Genomic DNA, 13,900 nt, shown 5'->3' with positions numbered 1-13,900 from the left:
GCTTTTTAACGGTGGATTATACTTTTTTTTAAGATGCGGTTTGAATAATGAGATGAGATGAGATGATTTTAGATGAAAGTTAAATAAAATATTATTATAATATAAAATTTTAATATTATTATTTTAAAAATTGAAAAAATTGAATTGTTTATTATATTTTATGTCATAATTTAATAAAATTGTAATGATGAGATAAAATTAAATTAAATACTTTCGAGTCATAAAGGAAGTACGTGAGATTTGTAAATTCTAGAACTATGTCTAAGATTGTATCTAATATTATATTATAAAATTGCCATTGGTCTCGCACGTAAAAAGAAACAAACGTCAATTTAAATGGAAAAGTAATCAACTTTAAAGTTGAAATATTTTTATGAGTTGTTATTTTATCTAATAGAATCAAATTTATCTCGGGTTGGAAAATGAAAAACAAAAATGAGATGGAAAATCAAAAGTCTCTTTGATACAAAAGTACAACAATTCAAATGACCATTCTCTTTGATACAAAAGTTAGGTCTCATTTGGTTCCATAGGTTACATGGTTGGGATGAAAGTTAAAAATTAAATAAGAAATTATTATAATATAATTTTTATTTTAAAATTTAAAAAAATTGAAAATGAGATGAGTTGAAATGAAATGATTTTCGTAATCAAGATCATAGTTTGATCGGAATTTTTTGTTCTGACGTAATATCGGTATACTATACCTCCATGTTTCGTTTTGCTCTAAATTCCAGCCCGTTTTGCCCGTTTCAGCCATTTCGATTCGTTCTAGCCGAAATTGGCATTTTGATCCCTATTCCATTTTGAACTGTTTTTGTAATTTTCTTATGTTTGAATGGCATTTTTGTAAATTTTAAGTCCAGATAGTATTTAATTAATTCTAAAATATAAAATGTATTTATATAATTTTAATTTTCTGGTACTTTAAATATGTCCCCTCATTTTTTTTAAACATCGTTATTTTTAATAATTTCTCTATTCTTTTATTTTATTTTTATTTTTGTGTCTCAACTCAAGTTTGTGATTTTTTCAACATATATTCATTTTAAAAATAATTAATTCTTTCATATATATACACACATATTTATGATACACACTTACATGTATATATATTTATTCTATTAATTATTAACTTATATATACATATAAATATTTTTATGTAATATATAATTAATTTCAAAACAATATATTAAGATATCGAAATATTCCGTTCTAATATTTAAACCGGAATAATCACAACGAAATCTAAAAGAGGTTTAAAAAAGGAAATAATATTGGGAGCAGCTCCTGTTTTGGGTCATCGGGATCACACCCTACGTGTTATTAAGTAAAATGATAAAAACCACCCACAACAAAACTCACTTCCCTCTCATTTCACACATTTCATTTTTCTTCCACTCTCTACTCCGTGTCGCTCGAGCCCCCCTGTCCCTGCCCCTCGCCCATCCTCTCCCCCACCTCCACCACCCGCTCGCGTCAACATCCTCACCGCCACCCAACGTCGCCATCCTCTCCCCCACCCTCAACCCGCATCGCCATCCTCTCCCCCACCCGTACCTCCTGTAGGCCAAATGAGAGGCATGTTTGAGCATGGAAGGCTAAGGGAGGTGCGGTGGAGTTGGTGGTGGCTGAGGGAGGCTCGAGGTGGCGGCTAGAGCCGTGGGTGGCGGCATATAGCTCGGTAAGGGGCAAAACCCGTATGGGTGAAACCCATTTTAGGAAAGAGAGGGAAAGGGTTGCCGTGCTCGACAGGGCTAGGGGGAGGTCAAGGGGCTTGGTGGTGCTCGATGATGGGGCTGGAGGCTAATGATGGTGGCGGTAGCAGCATCAACAGTGTAGGAGAATCCATTTCGAGTTTCGCGTGAGAGCATTACGCGTGGGGCTTCTGTGGTGGTTTGAAGGTGGTTGAAGGTTGTTGATGTGAGGGGGAGCCAGTGGTGGTGGGCGGTGGCATTGCAGATGGTGCACGACTAGGCTGAGTGAGGCAATGATCCAAGAGAGGGAATCGAGTGGGAGAGAGGGAATCGAGTGAGAATGAGAAAACAAGATTTTATTTATTTTTATTAAATGAACACGTAAGTTGTGCTACAGCTCTTAAAAAAGTAAGAGATTTAAAATGGACCATCGGGTCGGGTTGCGCGGTCACTGCAGCTGCAATATCGCATGTATTTGGATATCGAGTTCAAGAGAGAGTCGCGACGAGCCATGGCGGCTCTGCCTTATTTGCTGCAGAGACGCTTCCTCTGCACCAAAACCCACCAGAAATGGAGCGTCAAACAAGTGACGAAGTCGAACTTCCAGGAAACTCTCTCGGAGATCAAGACCGACATCGCCGATTCCGACTTCATAGCCGTGTCGTTGCAGAGGACCGGCTCTGTTTCCGCGCCCTGGCACCGTGTCCTTCCATTCGACTTGCCCGACACTGCTTATTCCAAGGCCAAGCGGGCAGCCGAGCGCTTTCAGCTCCTCCAGTTCGCCGTCTGCCCCTTCTCCATTAGGTCTTCCAAGCTCCTCGCTCACCCGTGAGTACTTGTCCTCCGCCTCCTCGCTCTTCTTTAAGTCTCTGTTTGTTTTCCGAGAAAATGTTAGAAAATAAAACAAGCAACCTGAGCTTCGCTACTAGCTTGAATTTCGAGTCTATTTGTCCACCTTTTGTCCGTGTACTTGGCTATGCCTATTTCTTTCATTAATAAAGTTCCTCTTTACCAATAAAAGGAAAAAAAAAAGTCTATTTGTCTACCTTTTGTACTTGTCCCCCGCCTCTTCCCCCCCACCTTCTCTTGTGAATGTTCGAAATATGAAACCGCCATTGGTTGGCCCTCTATTCCCCCTTGTTTGCATGAATGCATTTAACCGATTTCTAGGAAATTTGCTTCTCTATTATAAGTCCCAAACCATAGTGGTTGGTTAAATAGCTATATATTTTCTAAGATTTTCCTAGGAACTCTTTCAATCTGTCAAATCTGCCCTTCCATTTAGCTAGTAAAAGTTCTGTAGATTACATAATAAATAGCCTTCAGGCCTTTCTCCTACACAAGACTTGATCGATGACGGCGTTTTCTTTCTTTTGATGCAGATATAACTTTCATTTGTTTCCTAGGGATGAACTGAAGATAGGGATGCCATCTTATAGTTTTTCATGTCAAACGTCATATTTGACGTCCATGGCTCGAGAAGGTTTTGATTTTAATACCTGCATATATGATGGTGAGCCTTATTATTACTAATAATTGATTCTATCGCTGGTTTGGTTATAAAATTGCTATCTTTTGTGGAATTTATGTAAGTGAATATTCTTACAAATATGAGGACGAAAGTTGAACAAATGTTATTTCAGTGTTGGAGAATATAGTAGTTAGCTGGTTACCTTAATTCCAAATCTTTGAAATGCCTATACTCAAAGCACAACTGCATGTAGTACTATTATCTCCAATTAAGGAAGTGTGTGGGATTTACTTATCAAAAAAGGAGGTGTAAAGGTTATACTACAGCATGCGGTAGACTCTTGACTTCTGTTCTGTTATTGTTTCTCTCTCTGCCAACATCCATTTAAAGTGTTCCATTGAATCCCATAAAGTACATGTGGAGTTCTTGTGCACCCCACAAGAACGATGGTATGTATCATCATTGGGAGTGTAGGAACTAACATTTTAGGGCAGCCTTTGCTAGGGATATGATAATCAACCTCAGATTGTACGTCATTAACAATTGAGAATTTATGTCCCATGATGTTTTTTTATTTTTTTGAAAGTTATATCTCTTGTTGTATTAATTATCATTTCAATATGCCCACCTCCATTTTCTTATGTGAAAGAGGTGCTTGATTTTGATGGTAAAATCTCCTATACCTAGCAGAAGAAAGGTTATTTTTGTGACAGGCATATCATACTTATCTAGGGCACAAGAGTCAGCAGCTAGAGTTCAGATAGGGAATCCAATGCGTATCACTCATGTGGTGAAATCTTCTCCTAACCCAACTGTTGCGGATTCAGTTTTCATTGAGAGGATTAAATTACGGGTTAAGCATTGGAGAAAATCTTGTAAAGACTCGAGCACAAAATCTGATGGTAAGATCTGTAAGGATAATGCTGCTGCTTTGATTATATCTGAATCTAGTAACTCTTTTCAAATTTCATCTCCGCATTTTACTTGAAATGCAGAGGCTCTAGTGAGATCCCTAAGAAAAATTGTCTTAGGGAGTGAAGAGTATGGTTCAAGACCCTGCATGAACATAGATGTTTGCAGCGAACGTCAAGTTCAGCTTGTGCTAGAGGTAAGATCGATTTAATAAAATTGTATATCCTTTGCTTGAAGTGATGCAGAGGTTTTCTCTCCCTTGGTGCTGTATAATTATGGTTGATATCTAATTTTCGTTCTATGCTGCATGTGAATATCTATGGTTTTCTGGGTGGCTACAGATGTTGGAAGAATTCTCTGATGACCTTGTTCCTTTAATAATCCCAGCAAAGGGTGGAGCAACCCAGGAAGTTCGTGTTGTTTTGACAAGTTCAAAAGAGGACATGGTTTTATTTCAGGTAGCCAGTAAATATCAGTCTTTCAGTTATTAAAATTCATAGTCATGAAGGCTGTTCTAGGATATTTAATTGTGGTTTTAATTGGCAGAATGAGCTTCAAGATCTCGAAGAGGAGCGGAACAAGAAAGTCCGTGGTTTTCGAGAGGTGATCGACTTGATTTCTGCTTCACAGAGACCTGTTGTCTCCCACAATTCCCTTAATGGTGTATCTCTTTATGAACAATTTCAGATAACTTCAAACTCTAGTACCCATGACATGCTTATAATTTCTCATCTTACACTTTTTGTTGTTTTATGCAGATTTCACATTTATTCATTCAAAGTTCCTTGCTCCTTTACCTCCTAATGTAGATGAGTTCTTGTCCTCCTTGCGCTCAGTCTTCCCACATGTAATTAATATCCAACAACTGATGAAGGAAATTCTTCCTTTGAGAAATGTTACCAATATACCCACAGCTATTTCCTACTTAAAAGATCATTTCTTTGCACCTATCGATGTTGAAATTCTGCAGCAAGGTCAGTCACTCATCCTCGTTAATATACTTTAAATGAACACATGGCAAACACTCAAACACAAACACAGGCATTCTTATACGTCAGTTCTCTCTTTGATGATTTTACTCGAGACCAAATTTTAACTTTTACGAACTAATCTCATCCAGTGGAATGTTATAACAAATCAGAGTCTTGCACACTTATCATAATACCATTTTTCTGTTTATCAGATGCTGTAAATGAACGCAAGATTCATGGACATGATGTTCTAAGGATTTCTCTTTTGTTTGCAAAGCTATGCTCCATTCTGAGAATTGCTCCCATCCAAACTGATAGCAAAAAGTTGGTTCCAGCCCTCGAGGAGTATGCGAACATTTTGAATCCATGCTCTGCGAGTTCTCAAGAATCAACTGATGGCGAGGTTAGAATTGGGACAAACAATACAAGAAAAGTGAGCTGTAAGCATTTGGTTTTCTTGTGGGGATTTAAGCATGGGATGACCGCTGGAATGCTGAAAAGCTTCATCCAAGGGTCCCATGATATTTTCTCAGAAGAATTTGATCTTCGTTTAGTGGATAGGAGCTGTGCCATTGTTGTTTTCTGGAAACCTGGTCTGTCTGAAACTTTTCTAAACGTAATGAATAGCGAAGAGATTTCTGGATCTTTAAGGGAGCTGGTCTCGGAAGGCCTAAGAGCAGCATGTTATGGAATCTACAAGAAAGTAAGTAGTTTGGGAATATGGGAGGTAGATTTGGCAAGGTCCCTAGAAAAAGCTTTGGAGGAGTCGGAGTCTGACTGCCTTCAGAATACTGATTCTGAAGCAAATTCACTGGATGTGCACTGGTTTAGTGACTCTACCATTAACTTGGATGACCTCTGAAACGTGGTGCTGTGTTTCTTGAACTTAAGTATTAGGAAGCAAGTTCATGATCAAATGAAAGTAATGGTTTTTGCTTTTGGTAGAAAGGAATATGGTTGTCAAATGGCAGTCTCATATCATATGAGATTTACTTCATATCAGTTGAAGCTAGAAAATCCAAAATTTTGTTCCCATTTTATGTATTATTTTTCCTTCAATTAGTTCAATATTTATTTTTCGTTTCTAGGTGACTGCCCATAATTTAATTGTATTTTAGAAGGAGATTGATTTATATTAATGCAAGTCTCAACTTCATTTGAAAGAAGTAGGAGACATATGAGACTCACAAAGAAAATAATCAATTTTTTAATATGGGATCTTGTATGTTTCAAAGAAAAATTGTATTATAGTAATGAAAAATTCTAGATAAACAAGTAAAATTAAATATTTTTTAAGTGATTTGCAGGAGTGGGAGATAGCTTTCTATAAGTAATATTTTAGAACCCTTCTCTTTTTCCTGTTTCGAAGCCTTCCCACTTAAGACACCCTCCACCTCCTCAACCTGTTAATTGTCCATTTTACCCCTATATCACACACATACATGGCTTTCTTTCTCCTTCGCTTTCAAACAGATGGCCAGCAGTTCATATTTCGTACCTTTCTCCTTCCACCTTCGGTTTCCCTTCAACCGTTGTTCACCGCATAACTTAATGAACACAGATGAACACAACACCACACTCTACAGAAACTTGTAATTAATCGATAAAGAAAGGATCCATCTCTTTTCTTTTTCATGATGCAATCTGTGCAAATTTTAGTACTTGGTGATTTTCTCAGTGGGAGTAAACGGCTTGTTAATGGAATTTAATGGTGGGTTGATGCAAATGTGAGATCTGGTGCGTTACGGCCTTGGAGAAATTCTCTGTCGTGATTTTTTTTTCTTGTTTCTTTAAGGGTTGTTGCGATTGGGTTTGAGACTTTGAGTTTTGCTAGTGGGTTTTCTTGTTCAGAATGATGAACAACATGCGATTGGGTTTGGGTTTCGCTGGGAGAGGGAGATGCTATTGAAGAAGAAGTTGGAGGGAAAAGAACGTGAACTTAGAAGGCTTGGGAGAAGGAAACGCTGAAGGGAGGGAAGAAGAAAGCATTAGCTTCAGTCAAACTATTTTTTTAAAATAAAATAATGCCATATCACAGGATGTGCGAGGTGTGTAAAAATAGAATAATGTTGGATAGCCGTGGTATGTGCAAGTATTATGTAGTAATTTTATAAAAATATTATTTTTTTCTCACGCAATAGTTAAGATAAATGGCTGTTTGTAGCAGAAGAACTCTTTCCTATAATACTGAATAAAATTATATTACTCATGTGATTGGGGGATCACCGAGGACAGAGGAACAAGCTAGAGGGTAAGGAAAATGAGAGAAAATGCTATTATTACATAGCATTAATCAGAATAATGGTATTATATTTAAATTGTAATCAGTAAAGCAATCATACTTTCAAAACAGTTTTTTGAATTTGAGTTGGTCAACTGCACCTACATTCGATTGATTTGAGCAAAGAAGGAAAGCAAGAGACTTGAGAAGAGAAAAAATGGCTTCAGCTCCGACGTTTTGCCCGAACCCAAGCCCTTGCACCAATCGCGTCGTCTCCTCTTCAGGGAGACGGTTTACTAGCTCCGCCTTTGAATCAGGCAGAACCTTGTTTGGCTCCGGCGTACCCTCCCGGAATTTCTTTTCGCTGTCGACCCGAGTAAATCGAACAGGGCCCGTTCCGATTTCTGCTTCTTCTAATACTTTTGATGTGGTCATCGTCGGAGCTGGAATCATCGGGTTGACTATCGCCCGCCAGTTCCTGATCGGTTCGGACTTGTCCGTCGCCGTCGTCGACAAGGCCGTCCCTTGTTCCGGAGCTACTGGTGCCGGTAAACTCTTTTGGGATTCTTTTATCCGGGTTTTTCTTTATATTTATATGCTTTGTTTGTTTCTCTGGAAAATGTATGAAACGGAAACAACGAGAAAACCACTTTGTTAATAGAGTAGAAACTCTTTGGTTTTCTAGTATCGGTATGTGTGGCTTGTTCCCTGCTACTCGTCAGAAGTTGGCAAGTATAACTACAAAAGTAGTCGAAATATAGGAATGTACTATATTTAATGGGTATCGCTTAATCAAAAATGAGAAAAACAAAAACAAAACAAATATGAAGACATATACTCCTTCCATTCGTCCAGAAATCAAAACAAAATATTTCTTTACCTTCCGGCAATACCTTCCACCATTGATAGAAAAGAGAAGAGTAAGAAGAATTTTTAAAATTTGAGGGCTTTAAGTTTAAAACTTGCATTGGAAATTTGAGATGATTGAACATTAATTGCCTGTCTGGAAATGTTCGTCTTTGGCAACTTAGAAACATTTCTTCAATATTGCTCGGGAAAATAAACGAAGGGTTAGTTATGGTGTTGGTGTTTGTGTGGTTACTATATGTTACAAAAATTTTCTTAAACTTATTCTCATAGATCGTAACTTTCCTTTCATTGGGGAAAATGCGCAACCCATTTTTTATATGTGAGAAATTTTAAATGTCTAGTATGCCGATCAGGAGCACTCTCATTGGATTAGCTAAAAGCTAAATTTATTGAAGATTTAGCTATTAAACCATAAAATGTGAATAGCTAAATTTCAAATAAATTATCTACAATCACTTCTAAATTATTTTCAAATTTGAAAGGAAGTATTCATTCATCAAATATATTTTATATTAATTATTTCTCTCTCCCTTTTAAATGACAATTGAAAAAATATAATTAGAATATGATTACTAATTAATATATAATATTATGAATAATAAGATATGATAAAATAAAATAAATTCATAATTAAAAAAATTAAAATATTTTTGAAATTATTAATTACTCATTATTATATAATGAATAAATGGATAATTCAATGTGGAGATTTGATGTGAATAGCCAAAGCCAAATTCATCTTTATATTATTTTATTGTCATATAATGAAAAAATTGCTATTTTAATGTGGAGATTTATGTGAATGGAATAGTTAAAAGTTAAATTCATTTTACATTCATAAAAAATATACTTTAATTTTAACTAATCCAATGAGAGTGCTCTAAAGTGGGTTTCTTTTCCCCCTTCCTGATCTTTGGTTTGGTATTGAGCTGGTTATAGGGCAAGGCTATATATGGATGGTACACAAAACACCTGGAAGTGAGAAATGGGAGTTGGCAATGAGAAGCCGCAAATTGTGGGAGATGCTGGCAGAGAGCATACATGATCAAGGTTTGAATCCTGCTGAAGTGATGGGTTGGAAGAAGAGAGGTACTCTAGCTCTACCTTTGTTCAATTTTTTTTTGTTCTTTGTAGATTTTTTTGTTCTTTCTCGTATGCAATTTTGATGCCCATAGGATTTTGTATTTTTTAATGTCTGGATTTTTCCTTTCTCAAAATATGTTTTGATAAGCTATAGTGATCTATGTGCTAAAAATATCATAAATGCTATGATACTTATTTAGTTTCTTCTTTAGTCTGAACCTATATAAAAAAAAAAAAAGGTTTCTTCTTTAGTCAGATTATTTGTCAGCCAGCAGACTTTTGTTATATCAGAACACAAGCAGCTGAGACAAATCCTTCTGAAAATATTCACCTCCTCGCTGTTGTTCTCATCTTTGGTTCTAGTACTTTATTATTATTATTATTATTATTATTATTATTATTTTGCAGTTTTTTCTTCTTGTTGTTTTAGATACATTATAGGGTAACTACTTATAGAAAAACATATATAGGGCTACCTCAACTTCTTCACATTTCTTTGTGGTTATGTTATTTATTTGTCATAATATCACTTTATATATATATTAATATATATATATATATATATATATGACGAGGGATTATGGAGACTGTAAATACGATGTCTTTAACCCAGTTAAATCCTGAACTTGTGTAATGCATCTCCATCACACGAATCACGTAAATCATCAATTACTATGGTTTGGCAAGTGAGAGTATCTCAAGTACTCTCACTACTATTCTTTACTTTATTATTACTTTTCACCTACTTTTCTACTATTCATTACTTTTCACTTACATTTTACGACTATTCAATATTTTATTATTATTTTTTCATTACTATCCAAGCCTTAAAGTAGAGTTTAGTGCACCTATTTATATCTCATTTTTCATGCCAATGTAAAGTGTAGTTTACACCCTTACGAAGTCAATTCGTTAGCTACATTGTTTTGTGAAATATATACTCCTATGTGGGAAGCATTACTCTGGCATATTACAAAGACAAAAATCAATAGGGATGGATAAAAACACATGGTATAACAGAATACAGAGATGGCAGTAGTTCAATTTGCATTTCCATGATGCAGTTGATGCACATTTCCAAGAAGTGCCTAAAACTACTATGCAAGGAAGGACTGATTATGATATTGAAAAACCTTTACAGGAAGCCTATTAGTTGGTAGGACTCCTGAAGAATCGGATTTATTAAAAAGGAGGGTGCAGCAGCTATCTGAGGCTGGATTGCGAGCAGAGTACATGTATAGTCATGATTTACTTCAAGAGGAACCTGCACTTACGGTTGGAGAAGATGGTGGCGCTGCCTTTCTACCTGATGACTCCCAATTGGATGCTCAACGTACTGTTGCATTTATTGAAAAGGTTAGTTATTTTGTTTGTAACTTTGTAATGGTAATGTTCTTGTTTCTTTCCAAAGCTAAATTATCTGTAATTTGTATAGAGTGCAATTTATATCAATAAAAATATGGTTAATATGTAGGGCAATAGACTTTTTGCATCAAAAGGCAGATATGCAGAGTTCTATCGTGACCCGGTTACATGTTTGTTGAGGTTTGTTACTTATAAAAAGAAATTTTATTAAGGTTTATTGCCAGCTTTTTCTGTCACATTATAAGTTGGACTGAAACCAAGTGATAAGATTGAAAAATGCATGGAGGTGATATGGACTGTTAGGCTAACTACACAGTCTTATATACTCAGGTCTGGTAGCCATGGGGAGGTCAAAGGTGTACAGACTTCCAAAAATACCTTGTACAGTAATAAGGCTATTATTGTTGCAGCTGGTTGTTGGAGTGGGTCTTTGATGCATGAATTGTTTAAAGAATCAGATATTTTGTTGGATGTCCCAGTGAAGCCACGCAAGGTAAGTCTCGAATAATCTGAATGCTTAAATTAGTCGATTCTTTTTTTTTTTTTTTTTTAATGTGTGAGACACACCTTTCTTTTGATCTGCATGGTAGGGTCACCTCCTTGTGCTTGAAAATTTCAATGCCCTTCAACTAAATCATGGTCTAATGGAGGTGGGTTATATTAAACATCAAACCATTTTAGCTTCAGAGCAACTCGATCATGGGCAAGCATTGTCTGTTTCAATGGGAGCCACCTTGGACACCTTGGGGAACCTTATTTTGGGTAAGATTTTTTCCAGATCTTGTCTCCGTTTTCCCATGCTATTGTTTTTTATCTTTTAAAAATACAAGGTTTATTTTCATGATATGAACAATTCCTTTATATGTAGGTGAATGCGTATGCGTATATATGTACACACGCATGTCTGTGTGTGTCCTATTAAGAAGTTGGGCCGTCTTCCTGATTTAGTTGTACCTGGAGTTTCTGAACCCACATTTTTACCAGAGGATCTTTATGGTTCTGGAAATGTAATTCATATCTATAATTTTTGTAAGTACGATAAGTTTTATTGATGATAAAAAAGAGCACCGTTCAAGTACATAGGGAATATAGATACACCTAACCAGAGAAAGTAAAAAGATCAAGAAAATTCCGGAAGCTAAAGCTACAGGAAGTATATCATGTCCATAATTTTACTGAAAGAACAATTATGTGTATCTTTCTGTGCAATTCCTTTTCTTTTAGCTTTGTTCTTTACTTCAGGAGGAAAAAAAAGAACATTTCTCAGGTTTCCTACTTCAATATTGATTCAGCTAGACGCTACTTGTGCTACAAGTGAACTGTGAGCCAAAGACTCATACTTGAGGGTGTTCCAATCCAAAGTTGATAAAACATTAATTTAATAGAAATAAGCTGGGAGTGTGTCTTCCTGGCCAAACTTTCTTTCCTCTTTTCCTTTAACTTGTCTTCCTTTAGAAATCTATCAGGCCGGTTGTTGGTATGAATGCCAGTCTCACCTTCAATCTATTTTTCTCGCCGTTGATAATTATTTCAGGACAAACCCATCATTTTCTCACGCTCAGTCTCATATCTGTCTTCTCAGGAAGTAGCCGCCAATTTGCAGGTTTCAGCTCTGAAGTGGATGAGCCTGTTGTTGCTCAAATATGGAAGCGTGCTGCGGAATTTCTTCCCAAGTTAAGAGAATTTCCCCTTTCAGACTTCAGTAGGAGCAGAAAAGTGAGAATAGGACTACGTCCCTATAGTGAGTCCCATGGTCATTTAAAATCTCGTGAACGGTAAATGATTTTTAATAACTGGCTTTTGATTATTTGAAACTCTTGACTTCATTTTACCGTCCAGTGCCTGATGGGAAGCCAATGATCGGGCCAGTGCCTGGCATGACGAATGTGTTCCTTGCAACTGGGCATGAAGGGGAGGGGCTTTCTTTGGTAATTTTCAAACTCTCTTATTCTGCTAAAGAATATTGGGATGAAGTAACCCTGTACGCATGAAGATTTATCAATCCTCTATCAATGCGCAAAAAGTTCAGCTGTATCTTGCAAATGCTATAACATTGCTGGTTCCATTACCTGTGGCAATGTAACATGCCATAATTGTAAGATTTGCTGATCATTCTGCTCCAATCTCCAGGCTTTGGGAACTGCTGAAATGGTTGCAGATATGGTGCTGGGCAATCCAGGCAGAGTTGATAGTGCACCTTTCGCAGTTGAAGGCCGAGGTTGTTGAGTGTGATTTCACTTCAATTATCATGTGATGAGATATCACTCCAACTCCAAGCAAATTGTATGGTAAACAAGCATGAGCTAAAATGAACGAAGCCATTTGTATTGAGGCAATGCAACAATGGTTTAGAGTTCTGAAGGAAAAAGTTCCTCTTGGTGCTTTCCCTCCAATTAGACTATCTTCTTTTCTTAGGTGTATCTCATGTGACCCATGTGTAATGATGAGAAGAATTTTTCATGAAAATATAAGGGAGTACTCTCATTTCTTTGCCATAAGAATTTGTTTCTGGTAGCTCTATAAAAGTTTTTCGGAACAGAAAATGTTATTCTTCATTCGGAATTTATTCTGTTCAATCATAGTAGTTTATATAGTTAATTGTAAGTGACTTTTTATTGAAGTAATTGATATACAAAGTCAATTCAATTAAGTCACATTAATTTGTATGATCTTAAATGATAAACTCAACATATAGAGTAGCATTGTTCTTATTTGGGATAAATTTCGGTTAATCAGTAATGAAATTGAAATAAAAAGTGAAATTGTGTTATGTTTGCTGAAATTAATAAAAATAAGAACACTGATATTGTCACACCCAAATGGTGTAAGGGTTTCTGATATTCATTACTGAAATGTTTAAGGCCTGTTTGGTTACGCACTTTAGACAAGACATTTTGTTGAAAGTTGAATAAAATATTGTTAGAATATAATGTTTTAATATAATTTTTATTTTAAAATTTGAAAAAGAATAAATTGTTTATTAGTTTTTGTGTGAAAAATTAAAAAAATTATAATAATAAAATAAAAGAAGATGTTTTATGTATCCGAACCGTAAACCAAAAACGGTATTATAACTGTAAACTAACTGCTCTCAATATTTCTAATTTACTGAGGCATGGTTCATCTGCTCCTCTGAGAGCATTGGCAGTCATTGCCAAATCTAAAATTTAGCTAGAATCTTAACTTTTGACTATAGTATCAATTTTTGACTAAATGAGTCTACATTAGACTAGCTATCTTAAAGTTAAGATGATAATATAATATTATATATATATATATTTTTTAATTTTTATAAATACAATTCATATAT

The 13,900-nt window shown here is 35.8% G+C and overlaps 2 protein-coding genes across 2 annotated transcripts; both read left to right on the top strand.

The window, feature by feature from the left end:
- The first annotated feature begins 2,123 nt into the window (after nt 1-2,123).
- On the top strand, nt 2,124-6,138 carry LOC121240018 (poly(A)-specific ribonuclease PARN-like). The gene is made up of 8 exons (XM_041137452.1): nt 2,124-2,525; nt 3,080-3,210; nt 3,882-4,070; nt 4,164-4,276; nt 4,422-4,538; nt 4,627-4,741; nt 4,839-5,054; nt 5,264-6,138. Exons 1-8 carry the CDS (start codon nt 2,167-2,169, stop codon nt 5,911-5,913), a joined length of 1,890 nt encoding a protein of 629 aa, XP_040993386.1. The 5' UTR covers nt 2,124-2,166; the 3' UTR covers nt 5,914-6,138.
- A 1,138-nt stretch (nt 6,139-7,276) lies between these two features.
- On the top strand, nt 7,277-13,145 carry LOC121240022 (glycine oxidase). Its single transcript, XM_041137455.1, has 10 exons — nt 7,277-7,314; nt 7,374-7,820; nt 9,082-9,231; nt 10,367-10,581; nt 10,700-10,770; nt 10,921-11,083; nt 11,181-11,352; nt 12,173-12,331; nt 12,430-12,518; nt 12,721-13,145. Exons 2-10 carry the CDS (start codon nt 7,490-7,492, stop codon nt 12,814-12,816), a joined length of 1,446 nt encoding a protein of 481 aa, XP_040993389.1. The 5' UTR covers nt 7,277-7,314; nt 7,374-7,489; the 3' UTR covers nt 12,817-13,145.
- Nucleotides 13,146-13,900: the final 755 nt, after the last annotated feature.

Source organism: Juglans microcarpa x Juglans regia, chromosome 7D, assembly GCF_004785595.1.
Source record: "Juglans microcarpa x Juglans regia isolate MS1-56 chromosome 7D, Jm3101_v1.0, whole genome shotgun sequence".
NCBI classification, from domain to species: Eukaryota; Viridiplantae; Streptophyta; class Magnoliopsida; order Fagales; family Juglandaceae; genus Juglans; species Juglans microcarpa x Juglans regia.
This window is presented reverse-complemented; position numbering and strand designations above follow the sequence as displayed.